This window comes from Chanodichthys erythropterus, chromosome 19 (assembly GCF_024489055.1).
Source record: "Chanodichthys erythropterus isolate Z2021 chromosome 19, ASM2448905v1, whole genome shotgun sequence".
Taxonomy (NCBI): Eukaryota; Metazoa; Chordata; class Actinopteri; order Cypriniformes; family Xenocyprididae; genus Chanodichthys; species Chanodichthys erythropterus.
The window spans coordinates 23205620-23224121 of NC_090239.1; the positions used below are offsets into that span (position 1 = coordinate 23205620).

The following is an 18502-nucleotide window of genomic DNA, read 5'->3' on the forward strand; positions in this document are numbered from 1 at the left end:
TTTATTTTAAGCAAGAAATACAGTCATTTTTTAGACAATAGTTGAGTTAGGGTGTACAATTACTATTATTATTAATTATTGTTATTATAAGGAGAGTTTAATGTGAATCACCATGGCCAAATGATGAAAAACTGATGCATGGCATTTTTCACCCCGCCAACATCTCCAGCTCATCTTATGTATCAGAGCAGCATTCAACCCGCCTTCATCCGTCAGCCTCCAATCAAAGACAGCTGAAGCTCCGCGCGCACTTTCATGAATGAATGAGAGCAGCTTCAGAGCAGCGATCCTCCCGGTTCAGTCGCGTCCACGCGCTCCTGCACGGATATTACAACCTCTGGTTTCTACTGCACGCGTCAAGCATGGAAATACGAGTCTCTCTGTGACACAATGAAACTCCGCACAGCTTTTGCACTCAAGGAATGAGAACCGGGACGCGCGATGTCTTCGGCAACGCTGCGGGACGCGCGCGCTGTCATTCGCCCGTGTGGCTTCCAGCTGGTCAAAGTGAAACGAATAAAGTCCTGAAGAGAATGGCCGTCCACAGAGCGTCCTCAAAGGGATGGCAACTTTTACCAGCGCGCCCCTGGACCTGCGGAGACTCTTGCAAAAACTAGCCGTCATGATTTCCTTCAGCATCGTATGCGTCTCGATCCTCTACCTTCTGCTGGGACGCTGCGAGTCGGACTCGGCGGACAGGTCACAGAACTCACCGATGGGATGGTATAATAATAAGACCGTGCTAACTGCGCCTGACTCTCTGGGAGAAGATAGCTTGGATGCCAACAGCTCAGGGAAAGACTGGACCGCGACCCGGCGACTCCCGCACGCGCTTATCATCGGAGTTAAGAAGGGAGGCACGCGCGCGCTCTTGGAGTTTCTGCGGCTTCATCCGGACATCCGCGCTCTCGGGTCGGAACCGCATTTCTTTGACAGGCACTACGCGCGTGGACTCAGCTGGTACAGGTAATAATGACACAGGGGACGCGCTTGACATTTGAATAGGAACTGCACGTTGCTGCTGCTTTTGTTAAAAAGTTGTAATAATATTAATGCAACTATAATATGGTATTCGGACTTCTGTAAATTTAGAGCTGGTGATGCATGGAGTAAACTGAAATTCAAAAAATGAAATTGCACTCTTAAAAATAAAGGTTCCAAAAGTGTTTTTTTTTTTTTTTTCACAGCTAATGCCATAGAAAAATCATTTTGAGTTTCATAAAGAACCTTGAAAGAATCTCTTTTTTCTTAGTGTGAGGAACATTATAATAATCTAAAGAACGCTTTTCCACTTTAAAGCACCTTTTGTGCGATGGAAAGATTCTATGGATGTCAAAGGTTCTTTAAGAGATTCTTTGATGCCAATAAAGAACCATTAACTGGACAACAATGGCAAGAGCAAAATAAACCAGAACATTTTGAAAAAAAAAAAAAAAAAAATTCAACTACATAATTTATTCATGCATGCATGCTAGGAGCTTAAATTTCTATGTACAGTGGACCTCACTCTAAAAAATGTTGGGTTAAAAACAACCCAAGTTGAAAATGGAGAAATTGTGTTGTTTTAACCCAGTGACTGGGTTGTTTTAATCCAGTGACTGGGTTAAATGTTTGACCAATGTGCTGGGCAGCTGTTTTAACCCAACTATTGTTTAAAAATGACTATATGTCTGGCTTAAAATGAACCCAAAATATGTTGGATTTTTAATCAGACACATAATTACTAGAGGCAACAATAATAATCAAAAGGTGATCATTTATTAATAAGCAATTTAATAAACGTTTATTATTATTCATTAAACTTATTAATAATTGTTCATTTATTAAACATATTAAACAATGTTAAGTTTCAACATACCTTGGGTTCATTTTAAGCAAGAAATACAGTAATTTTTTAAAAAATAGGTGTGTTAAATTTAACCCAATCACATTTAACTCACTCACTGGGTTAAAACAACCCAACAACTGGGTTAAAACAACCTAACCGCTGGGTTAAAACATCCCAGCCCAATCGCTGGGTTAAAACATCCCAGCCCAATCGCTGGGTTAAAACATCCCAGCCCAATCGCTGGGTTAAAACAACCCAATCGCTAGGTTAAAACATCCCAGCCCAATTGCTGGGTTAAAACAACCCAATCGCTGGGTTAAAACATCCCAGCCCAATCGCTGGGTTAAAACAACCCAATCGCTTGGTTAAAACATCCCAGCCCAATTGCTGGGTTAAAACAACCCAATCGCTGGGTTAAAACATCCCAACCCAATTGCTGGGTTAAAACATCCCAGCCCAATCACTGGGTTAAAACCACCCAATCACTGGGTTAAAACATCCCAGCCCAATCGCTGGGTTAAAACATCCCAGCCCAATCGCTGGGTTAAAACATCCCAGCCCAATCGCTGGGTTAAAACAACCCAATCGCTAGGTTAAAACAACCCAATCGCTGGGTTAAAACATCCCAGCCCAATCGCTGGGTTAAAACATCCCAGCCCAATCGCTGGGTTAAAACAACCCAATCGCTAGGTTAAAACAACCCAATCGCTGGGTTAAAACATCCCAACCCAATTGCTGGGTTAAAACATCCCAGCCCAATCGCTGGGTTAAAACCACCCAATCACTGGGTTAAAACATCCCAGCCCAATCGCTGGGTTAAAACATCCCAGCCCAATCGCTGGGTTAAAACATCCCAGCCCAATTGCTGGGTTAAAACAACCCAATCGCTGGGTTAAAACATCCCAGCCCAATCGCTGGGTTAAAACATCCCAGCCCAATCGCTGGGTTAAAACATCCCAGCCCAATCGCTGGGTTAAAACAACCCAATCGCTAGGTTAAAACAACCCAATCGCTAGGTTAAAACATCCCAGCCCAATTGCTGGGTTAAAACAACCCAATCGCTGGGTTAAAACATCCCAGCCCAATCGCTGGGTTAAAACATCCCAACCCAATTGCTGGGTTAAAATATCCCAGCCCAATTGCTGGGTTAAAACCACCCAATCACTGGGTTAAAACATCCCAGCCCAATCGCTGGGTTAAAACAACCCAATCGCTGGGTTAAAACATCCCAACCCAATTGCTGGGTTAAAACATCCCAGCCCAATCGCTGGGTTAAAACCACCCAATCACTGGGTTAAAACATCCCAGCCCAATTGCTGGGTTAAAACATCCCAGCCCAATCGCTGGGTTAAAACATCCCAGCCCAATCGCTGGGTTAAAACAACCCAATCGCTAGGTTAAAACATCCCAGCCCAATTGCTGGGTTAAAACAACCCAATCGCTGGGTTAAAACATCCCAGCCCAATCGCTGGGTTAAAACAACCCAATCGCTTGGTTAAAACATCCCAGCCCAATTGCTGGGTTAAAACAACCCAATCGCTGGGTTAAAACATCCCAACCCAATTGCTGGGTTAAAACATCCCAGCCCAATCGCAGGGTTAAAACCACCCAATCACTGGGTTAAAACATCCCAGCCCAATCGCTGGGTTAAAACATCCCAGCCCAATCGCTGGGTTAAAACATCCCAGCCCAATCGCTGGGTTAAAACAACCCAATCGCTAGGTTAAAACAACCCAATCGCTGGGTTAAAACATCCCAGCCCAATCGCTGGGTTAAAACATCCCAGCCCAATCGCTGGGTTAAAACAACCCAATCGCTAGGTTAAAACAACCCAATCGCTGGGTTAAAACATCCCAACCCAATTGCTGGGTTAAAACATCCCAGCCCAATCGCTGGGTTAAAACCACCCAATCACTGGGTTAAAACATCCCAGCCCAATCGCTGGGTTAAAACATCCCAGCCCAATCGCTGGGTTAAAACATCCCAGCCCAATTGCTGGGTTAAAACAACCCAATCGCTGGGTTAAAACATCCCAGCCCAATCGCTGGGTTAAAACATCCCAGCCCAATCGCTGGGTTAAAACAACCCAATCGCTAGGTTAAAACAACCCAATCGCTAGGTTAAAACATCCCAGCCCAATTGCTGGGTTAAAACAACCCAATCGCTGGGTTAAAACATCCCAGCCCAATCGCTGGGTTAAAACATCCCAACCCAATTGCTGGGTTAAAATATCCCAGCCCAATTGCTGGGTTAAAACCACCCAATCACTGGGTTAAAACATCCCAGCCCAATCGCTGGGTTAAAACAACCCAATCGCTGGGTTAAAACATCCCAACCCAATTGCTGGGTTAAAACATCCCAGCCCAATCGCTGGGTTAAAACCACCCAATCACTGGGTTAAAACATCCCAGCCCAATTGCTGGGTTAAAACATCCCAGCCCAATCGCTGGGTTAAAACATCCCAGCCCAATCGCTGGGTTAAAACAACCCAATCGCTAGGTTAAAACAACCCAATCGCTAGGTTAAAACATCCCAGCCCAATTGCTGGGTTAAAACAACCCAATCGCTGGGTTAAAACATCCCAGCCCAATCGCTGGGTTAAAACATCCCAGCCCAATCGCTGGGTTAAAACAACCCAATCGCTAGGTTAAAACAACCCAATCGCTAGGTTAAAACATCCCAGCCCAATTGCTGGGTTAAAACAACCCAATCGCTGGGTTAAAACATCCCAGCCCAATCGCTGGGTTAAAACATCCCAACCCAATTGCTGGGTTAAAACATCCCAGCCCAATCGCTGGGTTAAAACCACCCAATCACTGGGTTAAAACATCCCAGCCCAGTCGCTGGGTTAAAACATCCCAGCCCAGTCGCTGGGTTAAAACATCCCAGCCCAATCGCTGGGTTAAAACAACCCAATCGCTAGGTTAAAACAACCCAATCGCTAGGTTAAAACATCCCAGCCCAATTGCTGGGTTAAAACAACCCAATCGCTGGGTTAAAACATCCCAGCCCAATCGCTAGGTTAAAACAACCCAATCGCTAGGTTAAAACATCCCAGCCCAATTGCTGGGTTAAAACAACCCAATCGCTGGGTTAAAACATCCCAGCCCAATCGCTGGGTTAAAACATCCCAACCCAATTGCTGGGTTAAAACATCCCAGCCCAATCGCTGGGTTAAAACCACCCAATCACTGGGTTAAAACATCCCAACCCAATTACTGGGTTAAAACATCCCAGCCCAATCGCTAGGTTAAAACAACCCAATCGCTAGGTTAAAACATCCCAGCCCAATTGCTGGGTTAAAACAACCCAATCGCTGGGTTAAAACATCCCAGCCCAATCGCTGGGTTAAAACATCCCAACCCAATTGCTGGGTTAAAACATCCCAGCCCAGTCGCTGGGTTAAAACATCCCAACCCAATTACTGGGTTAAAACAACCCAATCGCTTGGTTAAAACATCCCAACACAGTTGCTGGGTTAAAACATCCAAGCCCAATTGCTGGGTTAAAAAATCCCAGCCCAATCGCTGGGTTAAAACAACCTAATTGCTGGGTTAAAACAACCCAAATTCTGTGTTTGTCCATTTTAAACCCAACTTGGGTTGTTTTTAACCCAGCATTTTTTAGAGTGTAACATTGCTATTGCAACAGTAAACCTTACAGTGTAAGAAGGTACAGCGACTGGTAACCAATTATATAATACAAAGTCACAAATCTGTTTACAGTGTACTTATACTTTCCTAAACAATTATGCAACTTTCCATGCAGCATTTCTTCTCAGATAAATCATTTGTGTTTCAGTACATTCCTTTATATAGACACATTAAAGTCACCAGCACATTTACACAAACAGATCAGAGCTTACGCTATTGTTCTAAAGTGCGAATTTCACCACTGCATGACCTCAGTGTAACCCAAAAGTCTGTTTTTGATGAGCATAAGTGTGTTATTTGATGAGGCGTGGTATCAATATAACAAAGGTTTGCGTGAGAGAAACAATGCCATCTGGCTATTGCAATCCACTGAAGTGGGGCTGGATGTAAGTTGGCAGTGTTAATCATCTCTGGAGCTGTTGCCAGATGTTGCTTTATATAGAGAACACTTGTGTGCCGATTGTTGGTTTGAGCTGCTTTTGAAATATGTCGGCTTCATTAGAACAGGCTGAATTATCTCAGAGGGATTGACAAATTTGGCAGATAGGGACTTTAGGCTGTCAATTATTTATTCATTTGTTTGTCTAGAAAACAGAGTGACAGTTTGATCAACAAGCCCATCGGAGATTCTGTCCGTATCCCCAATAAGTCTCGCCGTTCAATTTTATGGTTCGTCACGCTGCCTTTGAACTGCTCAGAGAGTTGACAAAACTCAATTACTAAACAGCTGATTGATTGTTTTGTCAATTCACAACTGGCTCGCTTAGTGTCCACGGCCACATTAATTGGCCTGAAAATGCTCTTGAAACGAACGCTTCTACGGTTGTCATGCGAGGCGTTTGCCTGTAAGCATATTGCGTTGATATTCCTTTGTGTTTGCGTGTTGGCACACGAATCCCCAGTGTTCTGCTCAGAGGAGCCGAGAGCGGCAGACTGTCATCTTGCCGAGACCAGATGGACCTCACAGCTTGACGGGCCACTTGACATTATTGCGAGACCCTTCAATTGATCTTTAACCCGAGTCACATTTTCCACCAAGCATAATGATCTGAGCCAGGGACTTCATATGGTCAGAGGACCTAGAGATAAGCAGCCAAACACAGATCCTGGAATCTGTCCGTGCTGACGTATACGGGTCTAATGGAATGGACCGGTCATTAATCTTGTTATCAAGCGAAGATTAAATCTGTAGGGGTACGTGGGGGTGGTTTGGCAATCTCAATTCAGATCTTACCGAAAACAAATGGCAGTAATGCACAGATAAGATCTGAAACAAGACTGAGGAGATGAGAGATGGAGTTTTGTCCTTATAGTGTTTCTACAGTACGATTGATTGGCGCCCGTGCTTGACCTTCACTTCACACTGGCATTAAACCGGTTAGCTTGAGATTCAGTTACAATTAGCAAGAGATTTTATTCTGCTGAGGCTCCGAGTTCATGTTTCAAACGCCAATACAGTCACTTTCCTTTAAAGAAATCTATTTGGTGTAAGTCACCCTCGATAGTGCACGAGATAGATCCTCTCTGTCAATGAGGGTGAAGCAGAAACATATTTGAGGTCCTCTGTGTGTTTGTGAGACTTTGAAACATACATTTGCAGTTTTTGAAGTCTGAAAAACATCAATATATTGATTCAGAACTACTGGAAGGACAGGCGAGCCAACCCTACACCATACACACACAAAAAATGCTGGGTTAAAAACGACCCAAGTTCGGTTGAAAATGGACAAGTTCAGCAATTGGCATGTTTTAACCCAGCGATTGGGTTGTTTTAATCCAGCAAATGCGTTTGGGTTGTTTTATCCCAGCGTTTGGGTTGTTTTAATCTAGCGATTGGGTTGTTTTGATCTAGCGTTTGGGTTGTTTTAACCCAGCGATTGGGTTGTTTTAATCTAGCGTTTGGGTTGTTTTAACCCAGCGATTGGGTTGTTTTAATCTAGCGATTGGGTTGTTTTAACCCAGCAAATGCGATTGGGTTGTTTTAATCTAGCGTTTGGGTTGTTTTAACCCAGCGATTGGGTTGTTTTAATCCAGCAAATGCGTTTGGGTTGTTTTAATCTAGCGATTGGGTTGTTTTAACCTAGCAAATGCAATTGGGTTGTTTTAATATAGCGTTTGGGTTGCTTTAACTCAGCGATTGAGTTGTTTTCACCCAGCAAATGCGATTGGGTTGTTTTAACCCAGTGAATGGGTTGTTTTAATCTAGCGATTGGGTTGTTTTCACCCAGCAAATGCGATTGGGTTGTTTTAACCCAGCGATTGGGTTGTTTTAATCTAGCGTTTGGGTTGTTTTAACCCAGCGATTGGGTTGTTTTAACCCAGCAAATGCGTTTGGGTTGTTTTAATCTAGCGATTGGGTTGTTTTAACCTAGCAAATGCGATTGGGTTGTTTTAACTCAGCGATTGAGTTGTTTTCACCCAGCAAATGCGATTGGGTTGTTTTAACCCAGCGAATGGGTTGTTTTCACCCAGCAAATGCGATTGAGTTGTTTTCACCCAGCAAATGAGATTGGGTTGTTTTAATCTACCGTTTGGGTTGTTTTAACCCAGCGATTGGGTTGCTTTAACTCAGTGATTGAGTTGTTTTCACCCAGCAAATGCGATTGGGTTGTTTTAACCCAGTGAATGGGTTGTTTTAATCTAGCGATTGGGTTGTTTTCACCCAGCAAATGCGATTGGGTTGTTTTAACCCAGCGAATGGGTTGTTTTAATCTAGCGATTGGGTTGTTTTAACCCAGCAAATGCGATTGGGTTGTTTTAATCTAGCGTTTGGGTTGTTTTAACCCAGTGATTGGGTTGTTTTAACTCAGCGATTGAGTTGTTTTAACCCAGCAAATGCGATTGGGTTGTTTTAACCCAGTGAATGGGTTGTTTTAATCTAGCGATTGGGTTGTTTTCACCCAGCAAATGTGATTGGGTTGTTTTAACCCAGTGGTTGGGTTAAATGTATGGTTTTATTTAACCCAACTATTGTTTAAAAATGACTATGTGGCCGGCTTAAAATGAACCAAAAATATGTTGAAAATTAACTTATTAATATGTTTAATAAATGAACATTTATCAATAAGTTTAATGAATAATAAACATTTATTAAATTGTTTATTAATAAATGTTCACCTTTTTGACTATTATTGTTGCCTCTAATAATTATCTGTCTGATTTGTTGTGTCCGATATGTGTCTGGTTGTTTTAACCCAGCATTTTTTAGAGTGTAAAATTGCAGATTCCTGGATTTCCTGGAACCATGTGGGAATATAAGCAGTGCATTATTCTCTTCAGTCCTTGAGGAATGAAGTAATGGCAGTAATGCTGCGTCACTCGCTGTAATTTGGTTCGTTGGTGTTGCATCTGATGTCATCACATTATGAGAATTCATTTGCATGGAGAGCTCATTAAAATGGCCATTTAAATTCAAACCCTTGGATTCAAAGCCAAATCTTGATTTTGGCGAAAGGGATTGCTTTTTTAACGTGCATATGTTTAGACGCAAAAAAACATAATTGCGTTGCTAATCATAGAGACGTTTGTGAGCATTCCTGTCCTTGTAATGCAGAAATGAGACATGCTTTTATAGCGATTCATGCGCTTGTCCCGAGAGGAGCTTTTTTGAGGCCATTAATTTTTAATGCTCTATCAATATGAGTAGTGCATCTACTTCACAAGGGCATGGACTCATCAAAATAGTGCTGCTGAATAGGGTGATGATATTAATAGAGGAATATAAGAGACTTTAATGGAATTAAACTAAACTAACAAAACAACATGATTCATGCTAGAAGAGCCAGATCTGACTGTCTCTTATTATATATAATAATATGTAAAAAATGACGTTCGATGGCAGAATGTAGAAGCCTGGTGAGAAACTTTTGTTTATTTTGGCAAGGTGTCTGTATTGGCATAAGTGTACAGTACTTTATGAAATCAACATAAGGCTCGATGGTCCATTGGTGATTCAGCTCTCATTAGGCCCCTCAGGGGAGTGGGAATGGGGATCTGGCGTCTGAGGCCCTTGATGATGGATGTTTCTGGGAAGTGGACAGGGCACAGTTACAACTGACTGACTCTTTAATGGCCTCTATATGCAAAGAAACGGATGGTTGGGCCCAAACACACATACTCTGTTTCGGTGTCTTTGTAGGGACTCTCAATAGGCGTAATGGTTTTTATACTGTACAGTCTGTATATTTTCTCCCCTTATGCTAACCCTACCCCTAAACCTACCCAGCACAGGAAAATTTCTGCAATTTTAGATTTTCAAAACACATTTAATATGATTTATATAAGTGGTTTGTCATGTAGGTTATACCAGGTACACACACACACACACTTCCCCATTGTTTTTACAGGATTTATTACATAAATATAATATTGCATTCATTAAATTGTACTTTTTCTTTTATTAACCAAATTTGAGCAAAGTGTCAGTAATAAAAAATATGTGTTTAAGTGCTTACACAAAAATTGTCAGTCGATACAATTTCATGCATTTCAATATTTCTGTCAATTTTTCTGTCTTGGTCAAATACCAATTTATATATTTTTTTAATTTTTGAAAGAAATCTCTCACGCTCACCAAAGCTGCATTTATTTGATCAAAAATACAGTAAAAATTGTGAAATATTATTCCAATGTAAATCAGTTGTTTTCTATGTGAATATATAGTATAGTGTAATTTATTTCTGTGATCAAAGCTGAATTTTCAGCATCATTACTCCAGTCTTCAGTGTCACATGATCCTTCAGAAATCATTCTGATATGATGATAGTTGTGCTGCTCAATATTTTTGAGGTCTCTCTCTCTATACACACCAAAATTTTGCTCATAAAGACATACACACTGTCAATGTGGGACATTTCTATTCTTCCACTATCATAACGCACCTGTCTGTGAGTGTCCAGGTGTGTGAGAGGTGTTTATTTGTAAGTCAGCGTTTCTAAAAATGAAAAACGAAGGCTTTATCATCCCATTAAAGAGCTTCATTGGAATGAGAAAATTCTTATCACATCCATCGCTGTAGCTGGACAGAAGACAGGGTAATTGCCTCACATCTGTTTGTGCGCAGCGAGCTGCTGATGAGGCCCATCTACAAACTCCACCTGCCGCCCACAGCAGCTGAGACCCACATTACCATACCCCCATCACGATCAATACCCACGGCACCATTTGGTTTATTCAGTGCACCTCAGAGAGGCCCGGACAAATGCAGCCTCAATTAGAGGAGACCCATCCAGCGGCTCCTGTGGACTGCTGGGATTGGACAACACAGAGCAATGTGCGAAACAATGAAGCCGCTTCAAAGCGTACACACAATCCATATCACTTAGACTGATCTTTGTTTTCTGTGAACATTGTACAAACAAAGACGTACTTGTCCCGGGCTTTTCGAGTTTAACGTTTAAATTCTCATAAGCAAACGTATATTGGCTACTCAATATAAACTGAAAAACTGACTTCATCTCACAGGCTAATTACATTTATATTATTATAGATATATTTATAATTTTTTTTTTTAAATAGCATAAATTATCAAATACTAAAATAATGCTGGGTTAAAAACAACCCAAGTTGGGTTGAAAATGGACAAAACCAGTAAGTGTGTTGTTTTAACCCAGGGGTTGGGTTAAATATTTGCCAAACGTGCTGGGTAGTTTTATTTAACCCAACTATTTTTTATAAATGACTATATGTCTGGCTTAAAATGAACCCAAAATATGTTGGAAATTAAAAATCAGACACATAATTACTAGAGAAAATAATAACAATCAAAAAGGTGAACATTTACAATAAGCAATTTAATAAATGTTTATTGTTTAATTATTCATTAAACGTATTAATAAATGTTCATTTCCAACATATTTTGGGTTCATTTTAAGCAAGAAATACAGTAATTTTTAATAGTTGAGTTAAATAAAATTAACCTGCAGGTTGGTCAAACATTTAACCCAATCAATCGGATCGCTGGGTTAAAACAACCCAACCACTGGGTTAAAACAACCCATTCGCTGGGTTAAAACAATCAAATCACTGGGTTAAAAAATCCCAATCGCTGGGTTAAAACAACACAATCGCTGGGTTAAAACACCCCAATCGCTGGGTTAAAACAACCCAATCGCTGGGTAAAAACAACCCAAGCGCTGGGTTAAAACAATCCATTCGCTGGGTTAAACAACCCAATCACTGGGTCAAAAACAACCCAATCGCTGGGTTAAAACACCCCAGTCGCTGGGTTAAAACAATCCATTTGCTGGGTTAAACAACCCAATCACTGGGTTAAAACAAATCACTGGATTAAATCAACCCAATCACTGGGTTAAAACAACCCAATCGCTGGGTTAAAACAATCCAATCGCTGGGTTAAAACAACCCATTCGCTGGGTTAAAACAATCCATTCCCTGGGTTAAAACAACCCAATCACTGGGTTAAAATAACCCAATCACTGGGTTAAAACAACCCAATCACTGGGTTAAAACACCCCAACCAAAATGTCTATTTTCAACTCAACTTGGGTTGTTTTAACCCAGTATTTTTTTGTGTAAATATCGTTGATTTTGACCACATGACGACATTTTACAGTCTGATTCTGAACTAACCTTGCCTTGTCGTCATAAAACATCATGTTATCTGATATTTTAAGAGACAGAGACACATCATTTGTTTTTCAAATATTTATTGTGCAGTTTTGGTCATTTTTCTCTCTCTATGAAATAATAATAAAAGGTGCCAAACTACTTAATAAGGTTTCTTTCAAAGCATTTCATTCTTTTAACGAGGCTTTTTTGTCATTAGGATGTTGTATCACCTTGACATGTTTATATAAAAAAATATTGACCCATATTCAGTGTTATTGAACACATTCCTCTGTATCCCGTTGAATAGCCAGTGGACATCAGAAATCCTTGCATTAGCAGGAGGACAAAATCTCTGCGGTTCATGCAAGTAAACGAACCGCTCGCATCACTTGAAGCGAGTGAATAATTAATGGCGGGACCTAATAGACTTGCTGGCCCCATAATAGGCAGAGGTAAACAGGGAAGTCTTTAGGCTAAGTGCTTTCTCAGATGAAGTCATTGACAATGCAGGGAGGTATGGGATTGGCATTGCCGCTGTATCGATACGAGCTGGCACAGCAATCTGAGTCTCCTGCGAAGGACACTATAGAGACATCATATGGCTTGTTCTCAGTGTGACATCATCTGAACAGCATGACGGACAGCAAGTCTCTGTTATCTCCTAAATCATATGCAGTGTTTCCCAGTACTGCTGTCACGGGGGTTGCAGAAACTCTTGCAACAATAGAGTAGCAAACAAAAACAGCCTTTAATCAATCCAGACAATGAACACAAAGAGAAAGCTTAGCAGATCAACCGCAGATCATTTATTATAGCTTGTCAAATTTGCCCCTATTTGGGTGTGAGCAAAAACACGCTGTTTTTGTGTGTGTCCCTTTAAATGCAAATGAGCTCCGCTTTCCAGAAGAGGGCGGAGCTTTAACAGCTCAACAACAACAAAGCTGGAGAATCTCACGCAGCCAAAATGATGAAAGTGTTCAGCCTTACATTGTTCAAACCGGAGTCGACACTGATGGAGAGACTCAGGAAGAAGTTACAACTTTTAGAATGAAATGAAATGGCTCATTTTTTTCTCATGCTGGGGACCCGATTATAGCACTTAAACACAGAAAAAGTCTGATTTTCATGATCTGTCCCCTTTAACTGATTTTAACTCATTCTTTGCAATTCATTTTGTCATGTGTTTGACCGCTGCTCTGTTCTGGCATTTTGCATTTTTATTGTTAGAATCTATTTAGCCTCTCCAAGCCTGATTTGTTCTTGCCGTCCCTCAAACAGACATTAGATGTGCTCGTGTTGTAAAGGAAGGTGGGGTGCAGGTGGACCATTAAAGTCGGTGGGCCGATGAACCACTTAAAACAAACGAGTCCCATCTGCCAACGCTGAGAAAGACACGCATGCATTCCATTTGTTTTTCCATGTAACCCGGCGTGATTGATGCCGGCTGCACATCTGCATTACTGATACACATTCGGAGCCGCCTGACTCCTCATTTACAGCCAATAAGAGACACAGTGGAGCGTGTGGCCGGGCCGATCTGCTCCGGGACAGAAAGCATGTCACCTCATTAGCTCAGGTGCACCAGGATGATCAATACTGTGCTGGCAGTCGCAGTCCAGGCTTTCAGTAAAACGGATCTGTGTAAACGCAAGATTGATGAGGGTAGGGAAAGAAAAGAGAGTCTACTTTGCTTGATGACTTTCCGAACTCTTCTGTGTCGGTAATCAGATTACAGTTAAAGTATTTAGCAGTGTTATTTTAATAGCATAGTTTTTGTTAAAATTTTACATTTATATAGACCCCACAGAAATGTCACAACTTTTATTTTATGTTAAAGTGATCAAGAACTGGGGCTTTATTTTCATATTTTCTGTTTTCATTTTAAACGTGGTTAAAGTTTTAGTAGTTTTATTTCAAGTAATGAAAATATTTTTGTAGGGTTTTAGTTTTAGTTAACAATAATAACCCTGGTATTTAGATGTCTTAACTGACTATTTCAAACTGAATTGTCATTTGTTTAATTTCAGAATTGTTTTAATTTAAGCTGCGAAATTCTCTCTGATAACACATGTCATTCCTCCGGGTAGAAAGAGGGCGCTGTTGTGTCATAATTGAGGAACTTCCTCTTGGAAATTATAGCATGTTTCTATTCATACATCTTACAGAAAACTGTTTCGACTGTTTGACTGCAGCTTTGACTATTTTGACAGATGAAACAAGAATCCAATAAACCCAGATTATGACAATATATGGTTTGTCTATGTTCTTTATGTGGTCTCAGTATGAGACTTACTCACTCAATGACTCAATGTCTTCACTTGTTTCATTACTGGATGAATCTGAGTTTTTGAACAAATCTCTTGAATGAATGAATCAATGACTCACTCATAAAGACTTCACTTGTTTCATTACTGGATGAATCAGTGTTTTTGAACAAATCTCTTGAATGAATGATTCAATGATTCACTCATGAAGACTTCACTTGATTCATTACTGGATGAATCAGTGTTTTTGAACAAATCTCTTGAATGAATGATTCAATGACTCACTCATAAAGACTTCACTTGATTCATTACTGGATGAATCAGTGTTTTTGAACAAATCTCTTGAATGAATGATTCAATGACTCACTCATAAAGACTTCACTTGTTTCATTACTGGATGAATCAGTGTTTTTGAACAAATCTCTTGAATGAATGATTCAATGATTCACTCATGAAGACTTCACTTGATTCATTACTGGATGAATCAGTGTTTTTGAACAAATCTCTTGAATGAATGATTCAATGACTCACTCATAAAGACTTCACTTGATTCATTACTGGATGAATCAGTGTTTTTGAACAAATCTCTTGAATGAATGATTCAATGACTCACTCATAAAGACTTCACTTGTTTCATTACCGGATGAATCAGTGTTTTTGATCAAATCTCTTGAATGAATGATTCAATGACTCACTCATAAAGACTTCACTTGTTTCATTACTGGATGAATCAGTGTTTTTGATCAAATCTCTTGAATGAATGATTCAATGACTCACTCATAAAGACTTCACTTGCTTCATAACTGGATGAATCAGTGTTTTTGAACAAATCTCTTTAATGAACGATTCATTCCGGCTCATCCCTATGCCATAATCCCTTCAAAGGGTTTACCCTCTGGAGTGAGAGCTGTCGAAGGGATGAAGGGTGTAAGTTTTTTTTTTTTTTTTTTGGTTTATCGCACCAAGGCCAATGGATATTACTTCATAAGCAATTGGTTTTAAATGGATACATTTTGCCTATGCATAATTCATGCCATGTAGTTCTAAATTATTTCTTTGTTCTCATGCACATTTTGTCATGCATATTTAATAAAATTATTTGTTCGTTTTATTGGCCTAATGTATTCATTTTGTTTGCCAAGAGTCCACCACATTTTTACCTTACTGTATGTTCATTAGTGTTGTTACCATTAACCCTGCTGAACAAGTCAAACTAATTCTAATGGTTTCCCTGTGCAAAGGATCATGGGGGCCCAAAGTGTCCATCAGTTGTACCCTTCAAAATCCTTCATTCCGAAGGGCCCTTTGAAGTGGCCAGTTTTGAGCACTTCGGTTTGGAGCCTTCAGTATAGCGGCCATGATTGTTTTCGCTCCAAAGTGCCCTTCGGAGGTCGATATATCCTGTCTGGAACACACCGAAAGACTTCACTTGTTTCATTACTAGATGAATCAGTATTTTTGAACAAATCTCTTGAATTAATGAATTAATGACTCACTCATAAAGACTTTACTTGTTTCATTACTGGATGAATCAGCGTTTTTGAACAAATCTCTTGAATGAATGATTCGATGACTCACTCATAAAGACTTTACTTGTTTCATTACTGGGTGAATCAGCATTTTTGAACAAATCTCTTGAATGAATGATTTAATGACTCACTCATAAAGACTTCACTTGTTTCATTACTGGATGAATCAGCGTTTTTGAACAAATCTCTTGAATGAATGATTCGATGAATCACTCATAAAGACTTCACTTGTTTCATTACTGGGTGAATCAGCGTTTTTGAACATAACTCTTGAAAAAATAATTTGATGACTCACTTATGAAGACTTCACTTGTTTCATTACTGGATGAATCAGCATTTTTGAACGCATCTCTTGAATGAATGATTCAATGACTCACTCATAAAGACTTCACTTGTTTCATTACTGGGTGAATCAGCATTTTTGAACAAATCTTTTGAATGAATGATTCAATGACTCACTCATAAATACGTCACTTATTCATTACTGGATGAATCAGCTTTTTTGAACAAATCTCTTGAATGAATGATTCTATGACAAATACATTTGTAACAGTCACATGTCACTGGTGTAACCATGTAATTGATACAATCTTTATTTAAAGCGTTACTTTTAAAAGGTGATAGACTATAAACTTTTATCCCAGTACTTCTGTGATGATTTGAGTGATTGTAAGACAGAAATAATGATACTGTGTGGTTAAAAAGACTGTTTGTGAAGATGTTTCAATCTATTCATGACAACGGCTCTCTCTGGCTCAGAACACAGATCTGAATGTTCGCTGTGATTGGACTTGTGAGTGTTTGAATTGAGATCGCAATTAATCGTGCAGCTCTTTAATCAAGTATCCCTGCTGTTCCTCTTGTCTTTCAGGAGCATGATGCCCAAAGCCCTCAACGGGCAAATCGTGATGGAGAAGACGCCCAGATACTTCGTCACCCCAGAGACGCCGAGCCGCATCCACGCCATGTCGCGGGACATCAAGCTGATCGTGGTGGTGCGAGACCCCATCACCCGCGCCATTTCAGACTACACCCAGATCATCTCAAAGACCCCTGACATTCCCAGCTTCGAGAGCCTGACGTTTAAGAACCGATCGGCGGGACAGATCGACTCGCTCTGGAGCCCGCTGTACATCGGCCTGTACGCCAGGCACCTGGAGCGATGGCTGGCCTACTTCCCGCTCTCGCAGATCCATTTCGTCCACGGAGAGAGACTGATCAGTGACCCGGCGGGCGAGTTGGGTCGCGTGCAGGACTTTCTCGGCCTGCAGAGGATCATCACGGATAAACACTTCTACTTCAACAAGACTAAGGGCTTCCCTTGCCTCAAAAAGCCAGAAGGCAGTAGCAAACCCCACTGTCTGGGCAAAACCAAAGGCAGAACGCATCCTAAAATCGACCCAGAGGTCATTCAGAAACTGAGGGAATTCTACCAGCCACACAACCTGAAGTTCTACCAAATGGCAGGCATGGACTTCGGATGGCAATGAACTTTCGCGGACATCTGTGTGCCTATTTGGTCAATGTTGGCAGGCGAATTGTGATCGAAGCGAAACACGATATCTTAGGTTTGTCGATGGCTCCATAGATGTTCAAATCAATGCGTCTGCCAGATACAGTAAACAGAGACCTGAGCACTTCGGGTCAGAATAGTCTTTCATACCGTCCGTCGGTGTGGCTCAGTTTGAGAGAACTGATAGCAATGACCTTAAATCATTGGTTGAAGTAGCACTTTTCTGCTCTTGCCATTTTGATGTCTTTTTTATGTTGCTGAGTCAAACAACAGCTTCAATCATGTTTGATCGATCATCCATATCAAAAAGAGTTAACCGTGTAGCATTAGACATGATTTGTCATTGTTGGAGTATTTACACTGAACAGATTATAGCACATCTGTGTAAAGGCTGGTCTACAATCACATTCTGTATCCAATGGATCAGATAATTGGTTCAAATGTAGACAATATGCAGATGAGGCCAGTCCTTTTGAATTTTCCCTCTGCATGCATGATTTTGCACTAGTCTGAAATGCAGCCCACTAGAAATCAAATAAACTATTTTGAGTTCCTGTGTAATTGTTTTTGTTGTGTTTAATCCCAAAAATTGGATACATTTTAAGATATGCTAAAGTAAAAATAATATATTTCTTTACCATTTTTTCATTATTTGTTGATATCTCTTGAATAAAATGATTCATTGTTTCATGACAAGAAAATACCTTCATGGTGCTTTTAGCTGAAATTTATTTCCAGAAAAGCAAAAGATACACAACCGTTTAAAAGTTTGGAATAATTATGCAGTTTTAATTATTTACTGTTTTGAAAGTAGTCTCTTCTGCTCACCAAAGCTGCATTTATTTGATCAAAAATACAGTTAAATCTGTGAAATATCATTACAATGTAAATCAGCTGTTTTCTATGTGAATATATAGTAAAGTGTAATTTATTTCTGTGATCAAAGCTGAATTTTCAGCATCGTTACTCCAGTCTTCAGTGTCACATGATCCTTCAGAAATCATTCTAATATGATGATTTGCTGCTCAAGAAACATTTATGATTATTATCAATGTTGAAAACTGCTTCATATTTTTGTGGAAACCGTCATACATTTAATTTTCATTATTCTTTGAAGAATAGAATTTACTTGAAATATAATCTTT

At 40.2% G+C, this 18502-nt stretch overlaps 1 protein-coding gene across 1 annotated transcript; it reads left to right on the forward strand.

Moving 5' to 3' along the window:
* Positions 1-337: 337 nt before the first annotated feature.
* Positions 338-17334, forward strand: hs3st3l (heparan sulfate (glucosamine) 3-O-sulfotransferase 3-like). The gene is made up of 2 exons (XM_067369429.1): positions 338-966; positions 16716-17334. The coding sequence occupies exons 1-2, from the start codon at positions 563-565 to the stop codon at positions 17332-17334; spliced, it is 1023 nt and encodes a 340-aa protein (XP_067225530.1). The 5' UTR covers positions 338-562.
* Positions 17335-18502: the final 1168 nt, after the last annotated feature.

Bases quoted from the DNA above. Each gene is read 5' to 3' on its own strand.
- hs3st3l (XM_067369429.1), top strand. From the start codon at position 563: ATGGCAACTTTTACCAGCGCGCCCCTGGACCTGCGGAGACTCTTGCAA. The intron at 967-16,715 runs GTAATAATGACA...CTTGTCTTTCAG, and splicing joins CGTGGACTCAGCTGGTACAG to GAGCATGATGCCCAAAGCCC.